The 16,285-nt window shown below is 61.3% G+C and overlaps 3 protein-coding genes across 9 annotated transcripts in view; 2 read left to right on the top strand and 1 right to left on the bottom strand.

Moving 5' to 3' along the window:
- The first annotated feature begins 954 nt into the window (after nucleotides 1-954).
- On the top strand, nucleotides 955-5,341 carry C17H22orf39 (chromosome 17 C22orf39 homolog). Of its 3 annotated transcripts, none has more exons than XM_010814226.4 (3): nucleotides 955-992; nucleotides 1,101-1,268; nucleotides 4,994-5,338. In XM_010814226.4, the coding sequence occupies exons 1-3, from the start codon at nucleotides 969-971 to the stop codon at nucleotides 5,225-5,227; spliced, it is 426 nt and encodes a 141-aa protein (XP_010812528.2). In that variant the 5' UTR covers nucleotides 955-968; the 3' UTR covers nucleotides 5,228-5,338. The 3 variants fall into 3 exon arrangements, with proteins under 3 accessions (XP_010812528.2, XP_005218280.2, NP_001035621.1); XM_005218223.5 differs by having other exon boundaries at nucleotides 2,695-5,338; NM_001040531.2 differs by having other exon boundaries at nucleotides 958-992; nucleotides 5,105-5,341.
- Nucleotides 5,342-5,711: 370 nt separating this feature from the next.
- Nucleotides 5,712-9,683, bottom strand: MRPL40 (mitochondrial ribosomal protein L40). Of its 3 annotated transcripts, none has more exons than XM_024977886.1 (4): nucleotides 9,502-9,683; nucleotides 7,985-8,068; nucleotides 6,828-6,986; nucleotides 5,712-6,148 (listed from the first exon to the last, which is right to left on the bottom strand). In XM_024977886.1, exons 1-4 carry the CDS (start codon nucleotides 9,666-9,668, stop codon nucleotides 5,824-5,826), a joined length of 735 nt encoding a protein of 244 aa, XP_024833654.1. In that variant the 5' UTR covers nucleotides 9,669-9,683; the 3' UTR covers nucleotides 5,712-5,823. The 3 variants fall into 3 exon arrangements, with proteins under 3 accessions (XP_024833654.1, XP_059732187.1, XP_005218368.2); XM_059876204.1 differs by lacking the exon at nucleotides 9,502-9,683 and adding an exon at nucleotides 8,761-9,083; XM_005218311.3 differs by lacking the exon at nucleotides 9,502-9,683 and adding an exon at nucleotides 8,174-8,544.
- Nucleotides 9,039-16,285, top strand: part of HIRA (histone cell cycle regulator) — a 45,586-nt gene continuing 38,339 nt past the window's right edge. For 2 of the 3 annotated variants that reach the window (XM_024977884.2, XM_024977883.2), the window contains exon 1: nucleotides 9,039-9,163. In XM_024977884.2, the coding sequence (XP_024833652.1) occupies nucleotides 9,127-9,163 (37 nt within the window). In that variant the 5' untranslated portion in view covers nucleotides 9,039-9,126. Of the gene's footprint in view, nucleotides 9,164-9,867; nucleotides 10,127-16,285 lie in introns of those variants that run through there. The other variant, XM_024977882.2, reaches the window with a different exon arrangement.

Here is a 16,285-nt window from a genome sequence, read left to right as displayed (position 1 = left end):
TTGCCTCTGCTCCAGGCAAAGAGGCCCATCTCTGGACAGGCTTCCCTCAACACTCAGGAGACCGTCCCCCGCGGGAGAGTGGCCCCAGGGTTCACCCACGAGTCCTCAGAGAAGGAGCATTAGAGTTCATCGTGATAATCAGGGTTGGGCCCTGTGACCCAAACCCACACCCAGGCAACGCAAGTGGTTTCGGAAGTCCTGAGCAGGCTGTGACCTGCCGGACCCTCCAGGGGTCTCGGCTCGCTGGCAGATGTAGACGCCCTCTTTGGTGGGCAGCTTGGCCTGTGAACCACCACGGCAAGGACGCCTTGATGAAACTGCAGCTCTCGGCCCTGACCCAGACTCACCCAGCGGGTAACTGGCGGTGGCTAGGCTAGGAGGACCTAGCTGGCTAGGAGCTGAAGGACCACAGCGGGGGCGTCGCAGGGCAGTCCTGAGGCGCCATCAGCCTCCTTGCCGTCGCCGTCACTGCCTCGTGTGCGTCCTTCATGGACGAGCCTTGTCCCCGCCTCAGCACAGCCTCACCCGTAACGCCGCCTCCGGACGCCCACCCGCAGGACCTGCTGGCTCCCCAGGCCGCACGGCCTCCGCCCCGCTTCCTGCCTGGACGCCCTCGGGAGTCACCCTGCCCTCGAAGGGACACGGGAGGGACAGCCGCAGCCGCAGGCTTGACCGCACGGCACTGGTTCCCGGGTGCGCTGATCCATTTCAGTGACGGGATCTCCGAGGTGACGAAAAGAAGGCTGCGGGAAGAGACTGCCCCGCCCACACCGGCCTCGGTCCCGCCCACCTCGAGTTTCGGTCCCCGCCCCCAGCTGTTATTGGCTACCAACCCGGATGTCCCGTTCACTGGCGCATCTCAAGGAGGTGGGCGAGGAGCTTCTGGCAAAATCTCGCCGCTCATTGGTCCCTCTGCCCGTCAGTCCTGCGGCGCGGGCCTCAGGAGGTGGGTCCGGCGGTTCCTGAACATGGCGGAAGGTGAAGGCTGGCGGGTAAGCTCCGTGGGCTCTGGGGGCCCGGGGACCCGAGTCTGCCGGTCGGAGCGGGCGGGCGGGCGGGCACCTGGTCCCCCGCTCACGCCCCCGTGCCCGCCCCCGCAGCCGCCGCGCCCGTGCGAGGCCTACCGCGCCGAGTGGGAGCTTTGCCGCAGCGCCGGGCACTTCCTGCGCCACTACTACGTCCACGGCGAGCGGCCGGCCTGCGGGCAGTGGCGGCGCGACCTGGCCAGCTGCCGCGAGTGGGAGGAGCGCCGCAGCGCCGAAGCCCAGGTGAGGCCAGGTGACCCGACCGGGCCCGCCGAGCCCCGGAAGGCCGGGAACCAGAGGCGCTGGGCGCTGGGCGCTGGGCGCGGGGGGCGGGCCTTGAACAGGGGGTTCGGGCGCAGCCCTCCGCGTGTGCTTTGATTTGTATCATTCAAAGGTCAGTCTGACAGCCAGGCTGGGAGAGGGCGTGGTACAGGCACGGGAGGCCAGTCAGGAGGGGCTCTTGGTCCATCCGTCCAGCAGACGCTTCCCGCTTGGACGCTCTTGGACGTACAGCAGCAGTTAGAACACAATCTCTGCCCTCTTGGCTCCTACATCCTAGTCAGGGATACAGTGGTGCCCTGGAGCTGATGGCGGGAAGAGTGGAGCGGAGCTGTGAGGGTGCAGAGCTCGCAGGACTGGCGAGTGTAAATGCCCAGTCCCTGAGCAGTGGAAGAGAAAGTTGGCGGGTCTATATGACAAGGAATCAATAACCTTTATACACAGCTTGTAAAGATAGCTCTTATATATCAGTAAGATAAATGGATTTCACAATGAAGTGGACAAAAGGCATAGAGAAGGGATTCACCCTGAAAGGGCATCAAATGGCCTGATACACATTTAAAATGACAGTAAGTGGTTTCTGCCCAGTGAAACATCCACTGGGGTTTGGAGAGTCTGAGCACCTGGGCAGTGCTGGTGGAATGTGGGGTGTTTTGATTATCTAAATGTCAAATGCATGCCTTTTGATCTCAGAGTTTTACTCCTGGAAGTTTATCCTAGGGAGGTAATTGGGTGACAGTTGAAAGTTCACAAAGTGACCTGATGTCCAGTAGTAGACATTTGACCAGGTAACGAACATCTTCCCCACTGCAGAGTACTCCACAGCCGTTTAGTAACCTACCCACTTGTGGAAAGGTGCCCGCAGTATGTCATGTAATGAGGAAAGCAGGAGGTGCATCTGCCAGGAGGCGATTATTCCTTCTTTAGGCCAGCCTTGAGTGGACCTTCACCTCCGGGCTGGAGGTCTGCAGGGCTTCCACGTTTGCTTTGCATTTCTGGTTGCTCTTACACACCAACAGGTGGAGGAGGTGAAATTCTACATGTAAAGTGGCCATCACAGCACCTAGAAAACCCCAGGCCCCATCGAGGTTGTGACCTGCTGCCCCGAGGTTACTGGTGGGGGCAGCACCTGCTGTCAGTCGCTCTCTGCCCTCTTCCCTGCCTCTGGCCACGCTTTCAGGCTCACCTCTCCTCACGGCTCAGCCCCCAACCTTTCTCAGCTGGTGAAGCTGATCAGGTCAACTGAAAGCATCAGACCCTGGGGCCCAGAAGCACGCGCCCACACCATAGGTGTTCACGGTAGCTTGGACGGGAGTGGTCTCAGCGTGTGCTGGGCTGCACATGTGGGTGGGTGCGTGTGGGGCTGCCCGTGACCCAGTCTCCTTTGCAGCGGTCCCTGTGTGAGAGCGAGCGGGCCAGAGTTCGGGCTGCACGTAAGCACGGCCTGGTGTGGGCACCCAGGCAGAGCCCCCCAGAAGACTGGCACCTCCCTCTGCCTGAGGACAAGGACGGGTGACCGACCCAAACAGTCCAGAGGCCCCTGGGAGCTTCCGCCTAGCGTGGGACACGGAGCCCTCACCTCCAGCCTCGCCTGCCCTGCCGTCAGCACCAGGCTCGGAGCCGGTCCACCCAGCATGCAGTGTCCCTGTGGGCAGCCGGGCAGGCCTGGGGACAGCGGCCCAGGAGGCTATCCCAAGGGCTAGGCTCCTCAGATGAACCCTCCAGGGGCAGCTCTGACCCGTAGGGACACCCGGGGGTGTATCAGGCGGCCCCCCCACCCCCACCCCGGCCCTGCTCTGGTGACCACCACGCACCTCGGCCACAGTTCCCTCCTGCCACGGCCACTCACCACTCCTTCCCTCAGAATTTCACCCAGTCGTTTTTAGAAAACGTGGATTATATCAAAAGACATTTCACAGGTTTGATTCTAAATAGAGACTGTAAATTACATCCAGACTTTAATATTGAGTTAGACACAGGCGGTGTTAGCATTTTGTACGCTTACGTTCTTGTAGATGCTTTTAAAATACATATCCTTAAACCAAGAAGAACTCTCCTTCTTTAGAGGTCTTTTTTTTCTGCTGAAATGATGTAGCCTCTGGGGCCACATGGCCGGCCCGCTGCTGGGTGCTGTTGACCCGGCCTGCGGCATCTCGGCGCCTCCCCCTGGGCCCCAGGCGGGGCACAGGTGTGGCTCCACATCATGGAACCCGTTCTTGGGTGCAGAATAACCCACCCCTTCAGAAGGACATTCATTATTGGGTCCCCCCCGTGTGCCCCAGGAGTCCTCTGTGACTGTGAGCGGTGGGGGTGCGTGTACGGGACCCCTGGAGCAGAGGTGAGTATAAAGAAGGCGCAGGGGGCCCCCTCTGGCAACCAGGGCCCATCAGCCGTGGCTGCAGCTCCGTCCACAGGCATTTCTGTGCAAGGAGAGGGAGGGACAGCTGGGTCCTCCCGGCTCTGAGACCCCCGTGGGGGGCTGTGTGCTGGGAACAGTGGCCACCTCCTGGTTCCTGGGATTTGTGCAGCAGGGTGCCAGCGCTGTGAGGAGCCCCACGCCTGCTCGGATGCTGAGCGTGTCTCCAGTGCAGGGGGGCATGCCTGTATCACGCGTGTCCGAGACGGACATGTGGCCTCCGTCCCACTGAGTTCAGGGGACGGACACGGACGTTCAGGCGTCAGCCGTGAAGACTGAAACGGGCAGCGTCTTTCACACTCGGGACAGAGCCCACGGTGACGAGCCGTGTGGGTGGCGACCCAGTGCAGCGTGGGCTCAGGGATGCTGGCAGTTCTGGGGCCAGGGTCAGAGCGCCACCCTGGGGAGCCTGTGATACGAGGACTCATGGCAGGGCAGCCGGGCGGGGAGCGTGACCTGCTCGGGCAGCACTGTGGGTCTCTGGTGCCAGTGAGACTGGCTGTGAGACGTGACTAGGGAACTGCGCTTGGCACCCCCCTACCAACCTCCAGCCTCCTGTCAGCCTCTCGTCACCTCCAAATAAAAGGCTGAGGCAAAACAGCTGGCCATGACCTACTCACTTGATTGTCCAACCTCAGCGAGGAAAGCTACAGGCTTGAAAAGCACCTGTGAGGGGTGGGGCGCTGGGGAAGGCTCTGAGTGTAGCCCTGTCCAAGTAGGCTGGAGGCTTGCAAGGCCGAGGGGCCAGGGCTGACGAGGCCGGGGCGGGCAGCCAGGGTCCTCTAGGCCTGTGCACAAGCAGAGTGCTCACTCAGATGAAGCGCCCCCTGGCGTGCCTGCCCTGAGGTGGGCCTCCGCCTACACGGACCCTCACTGCTGGGCTGCTTCATGCCCCCCACCCAGTTCCTCTGGAGGAGGCCTACCCCCTGCTGCTCTGTGCATACTAAGTCACGTTAGTGGTGTCCGACTCTTTGTGACCCCAAGGACTGCAGCCCACCAGGCTCCTCTGTCCATGGGGTTCTCCAGGTAAGAGTACTGAAGTAGGTTGCCATGCTCTCCTCCAGGGGCTCTTCCTGACCCAGGGATCAAAACTGCATCTCCCATGGCTCCTGCGTTGCAGGCCGGTTCTTTCCCACTGAGCCACCAGGGGAAGCCCCAACCCCTGCTACTGAGCATGACTCTATCTGGAAGTTGGTCTTTAAAGGGCTGATTAAGGTGAAACTGGATCCCTTGAGTGAAAGTCAGTCATGTCCGAATCTTTGCGACCCCACAGACTATACAGCCCATGGAATTCTCCAGCCCAGAATACTGGAGTGGGGAGCCGTTCTGTTCTCCAGGGGATCTTCCCAACCCAGGGATCGAACCCAGGTCTCCTGCATTGCAGGCAGATTCTTTACCACCTGGGCCAGAGGGGGAGCCCAGGGTCGCGGGGGCAGGCCCTAACGCAGTGACCGGCATCCTTACAAGAAATCAAGGCACAGAACGACCACACGGGGACACAAGATGATGGCCGTCTGCACGCCAGGGAGAGCGGCCTCGGAAGGCACCAGCCCTGCCCACACCTGCACCTGGGGATGTCCAGCCCTGGAACTGAGAGAAATAAATGTCCACTGTTTCAGCCCTTTGGTCTGTGGTGTCTGTTCTGCCGCCGACCTTACTCACGCCTCCCCTGCCCCACACCGAGTGGCCTCGGCTGGGTCAGGTGTCAGCCACCCTGGGGGACACACCGCCTTACCAGTGGGTCCCTGTCCTTGACACTCTCCTTGGCACCCTTCTGCCCCCCAGCTTAAAGCCCAGAGCTGGCCCTGCCTCTCTTCAGGGCGCATGCCCTTCACCTCCACCCCTGTGGCCACTGCCTCTTGCCAGCAGCTTCTGCCCCTTCCTGGTCACTGGAGGGAAGCAGTCAGCGTGGGGGCCTTCTTCTCCCCAGGCCAGGCAAGCAAGGGCAGCCCCCTCCTGGCAGCCTCAGGTGGGTTAACAGAAGACAGAGACACGGGGGTCAACACGTTTATTCACAGCAGGCCTGACCGGTCAGCAGCAGGCCGGAGTCTGGTGGGGTGAGCTCTGCCGGGCGGTGTGTCCCGAGGGTGGCTACCCGCATGTCTACCTCTTGAACTCCACCTGTGTGTACACCTTGGTGATGTCTTGGTACCTGCCTTCTGGGGGCTGGTAGTTGGCGATGGGCGGTGTGTAGTCTGGCCCTTGTCTCTCGAAAGGAAACAGACTCGAGTCCCGCTTGGTGGCCTCAGCGTGGAGCTCCGGGGCCGTGAGCTCCAGCTCCTGCAGAGCTTCCCGCTGGGCCTCAAGCAGGGATGCGATGGCGGCCCTCTCCAGCTCATGCTCGCGCTGCTTGTACAGCGACCACTTCTTCAGGAGCAGGGCTCTCCGTTCGCTCTCCTCAAAGGGGAGCTCCACCGGCGGCCGCTGCCTGGGGACACACAGAGCCAAGGGTGTGGCCTGGAGGCACAAACCTCGCCGGCCGACTGCACGGGACCCGAGTGTCCCCACTAGAGACACGCGTGGAACACAGGGACAAACTAAGGGGTGGGACGGTGGATGCGGCGGCAACACCACCGGGAGCCCGTGCCGTTCGCTTTACGTGGAGACAAGGAACAGCGATCCCCCCAGCAGGCCGTGGTGAAAACCGGCTTTGGAGAAAAGCCAAATGGCCTCGTAAAAACAGACACCAATATCCCAGGAAGCCGAGAGCCTGTTATCAGCCCCAGGAGACCCCACAGGGCAGGTGCCCGATGCAGCACGGCCCTGCTGTGTCCATGGGCTCTGGTGAGGCAGCAGTCCCAGCCACCCCACTCCACCACCGGCTTCTCGAACACGCATCCCGGAGCAGGAGGCTGAAGGTGTCCTGCCATCCAGAGGGGCGGGGCTGTGGGCCACATTCGAACCTGCTCAAGCCCTGCCCGGAGAGTCCCACCCATACTCTCCCGCCCATACTCGCCCTGCGCTTTCTCCAGGAGGGGACTCAGCATGGGGCCTGGCCACCCCTGGCCCATGACTCTGCCCACGACAGGTGTGAGGCTCCCATGGCACCACTTCCTGAAGGTGACAGAACTGCCTTGCCCCAAGACCTCAAGCCCAGAGGCCCTTACCTCGCTTGATTCAAGAACTTGACCGGGGTGATAAAATCCTCAATGGGAATCAGCTCCTGGGTCGCCTTCTCCAGTCGCCGGATCCTTTTTTTCAAGCGCTCCTTCGCTGCCTGGTCTTTCTTGGGGTCCACCTTCTTCTTCTTCCGCAGAGGCTCTGCTCTAAAGCACAAGGCAGACACTGAACGTCTTCCTCTGTGGTGTTGTGAGTGTGCAGAGACATGGCGCTAGGTAAAGTGCCCGCACACTGGAACTGTACTCGCTGCTAGGGAAGAACTGTGTGCGCTGGCCTCCAGCGAGGTCCTCAGAAGAACTAGGCGGGCATGGTCAACCCAGAAAGTGGGGGGAAAACTCCACGGGGTGTCAGGGCATAAAGAGAAGTGCTCATCTCTAGTGCAAGGGTTCAGGTAGGCCTTGAGATAAACTGAAATATGAAAATACCAAACTGATGGATTACATGCTCATCCCTCATATTTTTTATGTAGTTTTTAAGCTGAAGTATAGTTGTCTGACACCGTTGTGTTAATTTCTGCTGTACTGCTAAGTGATTCTTTTATGCGTACATACATCATGTGTTCTATTCTTTTCCATCACATTATCTGAGAATATTGAATCTAGTTCCCTGTGCTATACAGTTAGACCTTGCTGTTTATCCGTTAAAAACTTGTCACTCACATTTTAAATAGACGTGTGATTTATAAACATGAGTAAGACTACACGAGACAGTATAATAAAAATGACTAGCAAGTTCCTGTTTATGCCGTTTTATGTTTTAACAAATTTCCTCGTCCTCCAGCACCAACAAGTCTGGTCTACCCTGACGAACACATCTGCTGCGCCAATAAGTTACTATTAAGAACAACCGAATCCTCTGGCATCAAGACTGAGTCTCATGAACGACGCCCGTAGAAGGTGTCCAGGGTCGCAGGTGGAAACAAGGACCTCCGGCCTCCCCGCATCTCTCCAGGAACTAAGAAACACAGGCACTGTCTGTGCTCTTTAAACCTTTTACATAAGCATCTCTTCAAAACCAATTAACTTTTCTTCAAACCATTCTGCATTTACTGTTTGACCTGGTTAGACATAAACCGAACGTCGCGCGCCCTCGCTCTCCGGGCGCCCGGGCGCGACCCCCCAGGCCGGGCCGGCGGCCGGCTTACCTCGTGGGCACGAGTCCCCAGAAGGACAGCAGGGAGGCCCGCCGCCGCGCGTCCCCCGTCTGCGTCGGCCGCGCCCCCAGGAGCCTGGAAGAGATCAGCAGCGCGTCACCGTCCGCGTCCCCGTGAGGTCGCTCAGGACCCCGGTGACTGCCCCGCAACCCGCGCCCCGCGCCCGCTCTCCGCCCTCACCCGCTCGCGGGGCGCAGCGCGCGCCAGGCCGCCCCCAGCGCCGCGGCCGCCATGCCCCCGGGTCGCCGGCCGCCGCTTCCGGGCGCGCGCCCCTCGGCCGTCCGACCCGCGCAGTGCGCCGCTCTCCGGTCCGGCCGCCGCGCAGCCTCGCGGCCCGGCGTTCCGGCCGCCGCCGCGCCTGGCCCCGCCCCCGACGCGGCCCCGCCCCGCGGCCGGCGCCTCGCACCTCGCGCCGCTCGGTGGCCCCTTCCCGCGGGGGCCGCCCGGCCTGCGCCCCGCGAGGGCCGTGCCGAGCGCGGCGAGGCCGGCGGCGCCCGGGAGCCCGAAAGCCCTCGCGCGCCAGGCGAGCCGGGCATGCGGTAAACGCCGCGGCTCGTCCGCCGGCGTCGGGGCCGGGCCTCTGCGCCGCACGTGGCTCTCGCGCGCGGGTGCCCAGTGAGAGCGCGCCGGGGGCGGCGTGAGCCCGCCAATTAGCCCGCCGGGCGCCGCCGGGGCAGCGGCCGCCGCCCGCCCCGCCCAGCCCCGCTCGCCCGCCCGCGCGCGCGCCCCCCGCCGGCCCACCCTCGCCCCCGCCGCCCGGGGCTGACCCGACGCGGCGCCGCCCTCCCGCCCGGCCGGCCGGCCGGCCGGCCCGGGAGCCGCGCGGCCCGAGCACGCGGGGAGCGGTTTCCCGCCGGGGCCGTTTGGCAGGTGCGCGTCGTGACTTCCGGCGTTGCCCGGGAGCCGCCGGAGGAGGAGCGGCGCGGGGGATGCGGCTGTGGCGGCGGCGGCGGCGGCCGAGCGCGGGGGGCGGCTGTGGCGGTGGCGGCGGCGGGCGCGGGCCGGCGATGGCGCGGCGGCGCTGAGGGCGCGGGGCGGGCGGCGGCCGGAGGGCGGGCGGCGGCGGCGGCTCCATGGCCCGGGCGCGCTGAGGGACGCGGCTCTCGCCTCAGCCCGGCGGCGGCGGCCGAACAATGAAGCTCCTGAAGCCGACCTGGGTCAACCACAATGGTGAGTGCGCGCGGGGGCCCCAAGCCCCGGGCCGGGCCGGGGTCTGGGGCGCGGGGCAGCCGCGGCCGGCTTCCCGCCTCGCCCCGGCGCGGGGCGCCCGGGCCGTGGGGCCGGCCGGGGCGGGCTCCGTCCCCACGCGGGGGCACCGGCGCCTCACGTGCTCGCGCCCCCGCACGTGCGCGGAGCCCTCGGCCACGGCCTCGCGGTCCGGGCGGAGGTCGCGGCGCGGCGGCGGAGCGACCCCGGGCGCGGGCCGGGCCGGGCCAGCGTGCGACGGCCGGGCGCGGTGGCCTTCCGCTGGCGGCGTGTAGACCTGGAAGGGGCACGTCCTGCCGTACCCGGGGCTTGATCCGCTGGCGGTGCCTCTGAGTGGAGCCCCGTGACGCCGGGCCGAGGCCCCCCAGCCCGCGGGACTGCGTTCGCACCGAGTTGGAGCGTCAGCGCCCCTCGGGTGGGGCCCGCGGGACACAGGCGTGTGCTCGGAGAGGGCCCGCTGGGGCCCCATGGCACACCCGGAGCGGACTGATCAGTGCCCTGGGTTAAGAGACTGGTGCAGAGACGCGTGCGGGGGCCGGCAGTGCTGGCCGAGTTCTGCCTGGTGCGCGCACCTGCTGCGGGCCCTGGCCTTGGCTCCCTGGGGACGGGAGGGGCGCCAGCCGCCACCCGCCACGGGCAGTGCTGGGGGGAGCTATCGTCCAGGCCAGGGTCCCTGCCGCCGCCGGCTGTCTGACTGCTGATAGGAGTCATCCTGGTTCTGTCCTGTTCCTCGTTTCTACTCAGCCGGGCGCCTAGAGGGAGCTGCAGTGTTCTTTTAGAGCTTGTCCGGTAGGCGCTTTCTCCTTCCCTAAGCCAGTAGCGTTTTAGTTCTGAACTCGGATCTCAGGATGCCTTCTCCTGCAGCAGCTGAACTGAACACCAGTCTGTTGTTTGGCTCGGCAGTGCTCTGCCTTTCCATTTTGCAGGGTATCACGTCTTTGTCATTTCCCAGGGTCCGGGTGAGGTCCCCCTTTGCTCCTGAGTTACTCACTAGACCCTCTCCCGCCCCAGGGTGGGCGCCTTATGTGCCCCCAGCGCAGGGACTGCCTGGCTCGCTCCGTATCCCTTGCTGCACTTAACTGTGCCTTCTATACAGAGGGTCCGATAACGCTGCTGACGCAGGTGAGAGTTGAGGTGGCCAAACTGACTCAGTTGCCAGTTCGTGAAAGCAAAAGCAGTGAGCTCCAGTTTCATTTCTCCTGCCTTACACTCCAAGTGCATTTCCTGAGGCGCAGGGTGCGGGCTCCCCCGGCAGCACTGGGCAGATGTTCAGTAATTATAAATCGTGCGTGTGAGTCAGGAAAGGAAAAGTTAGTTGCTGAGCAAGTGAAGCCTGAAGGAATTTTCATGTTGCCACACTGCGCGGCCAGGTTGAGTGTGATTCGCCCTCCTCATGTCGTCCTCCCGCTGTATAATTTCCCCCTCGTGATGAGCTCCTTTGTAGGACATGATTTTCACGCTGCATAAGCACAAGCAGGTCGGGATGCTTAAGCGATCATTTAGGCACAGATGGGAACAAGTCTGGGCTGGGCAGGGTGGGCTGGACTGTGGGCCGGGGCTCCTTCCTGTGGCCTCCCCACCGGCCTAGAGGACAGAGAGCCTCACGGTGTCTGCCCTGCCTGCTTCCTGGTGTGATTGCGGTGTTTGCTTGGGGAGGAGGACAGAGGGCTCCCCAGAGTCTGAAGTGCGTTAGAAACCTAGGAGATAACCATAGAAGAAATTGAGACTCTTTTAGACCTGTTCTTTGTCGAATCTCCTTTCTTTTAAAGTCTCCTGAAATCAGCCCAGTCTCATGGAGCGTTCAGAAGGACCGTTGCTGGTGAACGACAGCTCTCCTGAAGCACAGGCTGACTGACAGTCTGGACCATGCCCGCGCCATCCTGTAAGGACTGGTGAGGCGGGAGCTGCTCGGAATCCCAGTGGCGGGTGGTGGCCAGCTAAGCCACCCTAACTTCAGTTTACAAACCAAAGAGATCGAGGTACTCTGGAGAGTATGTCACAGCCTTTCTGGTTTCCTGACTTTGCACTCCGTCTCCTGACTGATGATGCAGCTTGAACGTAGTGTTTCTGAGCTCTCAGAGCCCAGGGAGGGAAGGCGCAGCGAGCCTGCGTTTTCCGCGCGGCAGGGCCTGGTGGCAGAGTGGGCGAGCGTCTGCCGGGCGCCTGCCGGGCCGAGCGGGCGAGCGCCTGCCGGGCGCAAGTGTGCTCGCCCGTCTGTCTCCGGGCTGCTGAGATGGTTAGGCCTTGCCTCCAGGGGAGGCTTTCTCCGTCCCAGCACTGCTGACGTTTCGGGGCACGTGACTGCGTGGAGACCAGCCCGTGTGTTGTAGGGAGTTAGCGGCAGCCCTGGCTTCTGCCCTGGAGCGCCTTCACACGCTGACACACACAGACATCACCCACTTGTGACGATAGAACCTGTCTCCAGACATTGCTGATGCTCCCTGTTGGCCAGGTCAGAACCCCCAGTTGAGAACCACTGTGCTAAGGAGGTGAGTTAAATCTTGAAGTCATGTCACAGAAAGGAGCTTTGAACGTGGGGTCAGAGCGGGTTCAAGACATCATCGTTTATTAACTGAATTCTTGGGCTTTTGACTCCACCTTCTGCACTTTGGTGAGATCCGACCCTGCCGTTTGACCCCGTGCCCAGACTTGGAAGGCCGTCTTCAGCTGAGGCGAGCTACAGGAGTCCGTGAGGTTTGCTGTGTGTGTAGAGGTCACATACAAGGGACTGTCCACACACGTGCGTGCACATGGTTGGTTCTGTGTTCTGGGAGACAGTGTTTCTTTGTTGTTGCTCAGTCGCTCAGTCGTGTCTGACTCTCTGCAGCCCTATGGACTGCAGCACACCAGGCCTCCCTGTCTTTCACCGTTTCCCAGAGTTTGCTCAAACTCACCAACACTTGAGTTGTGATGCCATCCAACCTTCTCGTCCTCTGTTGTCCCCGTCTCCTCCTGCCTTCAGTCTTCCCCAGCATCAGGGTCTTTTATCGTCAGTTGGCTTTTAGCATCTGGTGGCCACAGTATTTTATTTTAGGCCAAGATAAGGTTTGTCTCTAATTAGGTTATGACCGTATATTGGTTAGAAAGTGAGAGCAGTTATGTTTTGGTTGTGGGAAAACGTAGTCTGTACGTTGAGAAAACTTGACTGGAGGGTCATGGTTCTTCCCCTCCCTGAGCCTTTGTCCCCTGTGGAGTCATGCACAGCTCTTGAGTGAAGCCCATTCCAACGAGAAGGGCCAGGACTGCAGAGCCACGCCCTCCGTCAGCTCCTGGCTCACACTTGGCCGGCAGTGCTGTGAAAGGTGTCAGGCGGATTTTCAACAACAGGGTAGCTTGTCAGTGGTCCTGTTGCTCTGAGGTGTGTGTTTCTCCTGTCTGCAATCCTTTCTCATTCCTCAGAGGATTTAAGGCCTTTTACTGCCATTTAAGAACGTCAGCTTGAAGGGGAGACGGAGGGAAGGGGGTGGGCACCGCAGGCACCTGGGTGCGGAAAGGCCCGTACGGCTGCTCTGAGGACAGGCCGGGAGGAGGTGACCCTTCGTGACCGCTGCGGTCATTCCTGTAACCTGTGTTGTTGGCCCGGATCATACTAGTCCAACAGGCTGCTGTCTGGGGATGTGCTGGGTCTCCGCCGCTGGCAGGGATGAGGCTCCAGGAGCCAGTGGGTGGGGGAGCGCTGTGGCCTCACCGATGTCGCCCTGCAGCACTCAGCCGGCTGACGCCCGTCCTGGAGGGCCGCGCTGCATGAGCGTGTCTCTCGGTGGTTGCTGTTGGGGACCTGTTCACCCGTCCCCCTCGATTGTGAGCTGCTTGAGGACAAGGGTTTTGCCTTTCGTTTTGGAGTCAGATGGTCCTCCTCTTGAGTCTCTGCTGCTTGCCAGACCTGTGTTCCAGAAGGCTCTTGACATCTCTTACCCGGTCTGTTGAGTGAAGTGGGTGACACCTGCCTGGCCTGCTCCCAGCTCACCTGTGAAGGCTCAGGAATTGTATGCTTTTCACAGTCTCACACCAGCTTATGCCTGGAGACAGTAGTGGGGTTTTGAAAAGTAACCAGAATACGTCTGAAGAACGCTCAGAAGCAACTGGGTGGGATTCTGCTTTGCATCATACGCTTGGGGTTTATACCCTAAACCCTGAATCCTCCTGCAGAGAAGTCCTGTGGAATCAGAGGTGAATGTGTGCCGGGCAAGCGCGGGGCAGACCGCTGGACAGACTGCTGTCCAGAGTGCAGAGGGGACAGCCTCCAGGGAGGAGGCAGGGTTGGGGTATGCGTGCTGTAGGCCTGAGTCTGGCCCTTGGGAGGACGGCGGGGTGGAGGACGTGCTGCTGCTAGGGAGTGTCTGGAGTGACGGTCCCTGGAGGGCTCAAGTGGGCGAGCATATCAGCAATGGACGGCGCGGGCCACAGCCGCTGGGGCTCTGGGCTGAAGCCCTGGGCACCTGCCTGGAAGTGTGTGCTCCTCCCGGGGCGTTGCGGGGTGCCTGGGCCTTCCTGGGGAGGCTGGGTGTTGCAGGCAGGCAGTTCCCTAGGTTTGGGTGTGAGACGCAGTGGAGGCAGGAGGTCAGGGTGGAGGTCAGCCAGGTAGAGGCAGGTGACTAGATTTGAGACACTCAGTGGGTTTCGTTAATATGCTGAGAAAAAAGTAGAGAGACGGAGGCCAGGAAGTAAGGTGTTTGCAGATACTTCTTTTAACTTAAAGAGTGCATAAAAAGCTGCTTTCGCCTTAGGAGTAGAATTTCAGTCACACAGCCAGGAGGGCCTTGCAGCCATGGCCCCCGTCTTGGGACCTGTCTGCCTCGAACCATCCTCTTCCCCAGAGATGCGAGGCGCCTCTGTTTGTCCAGGGGTCTGCCCGTGGACTGTCAGGGTGTGCGGCTCCTGAGACCTGCTGAGGTCAGCAGCACGCTTGGAGATGGAGTGGGCATTGGGCATGGCACAGACCCTAGCTGCCCACCCACCATCTGCAGTATCTGCCGCGTGCCTGCCTTTCCTGCAGGGCCAGGGCGCGAGCGCCGCCCTGGGGAGCAGCAGGCGATGCCATTCCTGCCAGGAAGAGTAGGACAGGGTTGGGGGTGGGGCTGGTCTACTCGGGGCTCCCAGGCGCCTCGTGTGAGAAGAGGGACCAGAAGGCCCACCCGCGTCTCCCGCCCACTCTTCCTCTGGGCTCTCCCAGGCTGCCTGGCAAGAAGGCCTGGTCTGGGAAAGCCCTTCTTTCACTGGGCAGGCGGAGCTTTCCGGCAGAGGGTGGCCAGAGTACACCTGCGGGGCAGGCCTGGGAAGGGGCACGGCTGGCTTTGCGTGGGTGCAGGAGTCCGCCTGGCATGGCCTCAGGGGCCTTCCTGGCTGCGGCCTCGTGACTCTGCCAGGCCGCGGGCCTGGGCCAGGTGTGGGAGCCAAGGGACCTGGGAAGAGGCTGTGGCCGTGCCGCGCAGGAGGCGGCCAGGGCGGCACTGGTGCAGTGAGCATGCACGTGTGTGGGTGTGACATTCATACACACACACATGCTGCTTTTGAAGTGTAACTTACGTACTGAACTGCACAGACATCAAGCTTCCCACGTGGTGAGTTTTGTCAAGTAAGCAGGCTCTGTAATCTGTTCCCCACTGGAGATGCGGAGTGTTTTCTCCTCCCCAGAGAGTTGCCAGGTGGAATATGGGGGGTGAATGCGACCCCCAGGGTCAGGGAGGCTGTGGAGGAGCAGCTGGGGCGCCCGGGGGCCTTGTTGAAGCGCCGGCTCTGCCTGGGTGCTGGTGAGGAGCAGGGGAGTGGCTTCTCTGTCTGGCCGTGTCCACCGCCAAGTCAGGCTGCACAGGGGTGTTAATGGGGTGTGGTCTGGAGAGCGGAGTGCTTGGTGATTTTGTGCTTGTCATTTGAAAAATGTAAAAAAGTTTTTCTGAGAAAAGTAAGACCTGTTTTCTTTAGAAAGTTAGAAAATGCAAAACCAAGAACACATGGGTAAAACGTCTGAACGTGGTCTTTCAGACCATTGGGAAAAGATAACTGGGTGACTTGGGGCTTCTAAATACACCTGCGTTTGGGACCTCCCTGGGGGCCCAGTGCTTGAGACCGCGTGCTCCCAGTGCAGGGCCCTTGTGGGGAACCCGACCTCTTGTGCCGTGTGGGCAGCGGAAGAAATGAAAACACGGGTTTCATTTGGTGCGTGGACTGCATCGTAAAGGTGCCTGGGCCGTTTAAGGCCTCAGCCGCCGGCCTGCGTCACAGAAACCTGTGTTCTTATTGTAGCCTCCCCCAGACAGCTGCGTGTCAGCAGGCATTCTCCACTTAAATAACATCGTGGGGTGGTGGTTCTTTTTTAAAATTGACCCAAAACATTAATTTGTTTCAGGTGTACAGCACAGTTTGTACATTAATTCGTTTCAGGTGTGCAGCACAATTTGTACGTAATGCAAACGTGATCATCACAGTAAGCGTAGTTAACGTCCGTCGCTTCACAGGATTACTTTTTCTTGATGAGAGCTTCCAGGATTTACTCTCTTAGCAGCTTTTACATACGCAATACAGTATTATTAACTATGTGTGATTTTTTTAGGTTGTTAAACGGATTTTCCCTCTGTGGGAATGTGGTACTTGCCTGCGCTTGCCTTTCTCATGGGTCTGGTGGAAGGGATGGCACTTGAGAGACTCGCAGGAAGAGGGACAGCGGTCTGCAGACACGCGCTGGCACCGGCTTCACCTCTGGTTCACGGCGCGAAAAGCCAAAGCCAGCCCAGCAACGGCTGCCTGACTCGAGCCTCCAGCTTCCTTCCTGTGCGCTGTTTCGAACGTCTCGGGCAGCTGACACCCGAGAGGTGTCTGGCGGCAGTGCTGACTCAGGACCCAGAGGTTGGGGGTCCCAGAGGCCCCTTGGCCGTGCAGCCAGGCTCTGCTCCCTGGCAGGGGTGCTGCATGAGTCCCTCTCAGCCAAGAGGACCCGCCACCCCGGGAGGTGTGTCAGAACGCGGGGCCTCTGCCCAGCCTTTCGCGACTGCTGGTGTTTGGGGGGCCCGCTGTGCGCTGCGGGGCCTGGGGAGACCCTGAGGAGGCAGACAAGGTACCCAGCGCTCACGGCCCACATCCTGCTGGGCA

This window comes from Bos taurus, chromosome 17 (genome assembly GCF_002263795.3).
Source record: "Bos taurus isolate L1 Dominette 01449 registration number 42190680 breed Hereford chromosome 17, ARS-UCD2.0, whole genome shotgun sequence".
NCBI lineage: Eukaryota > Metazoa > Chordata > Mammalia > Artiodactyla > Bovidae > Bos > Bos taurus.
This window is presented reverse-complemented; position numbering and strand designations above follow the sequence as displayed.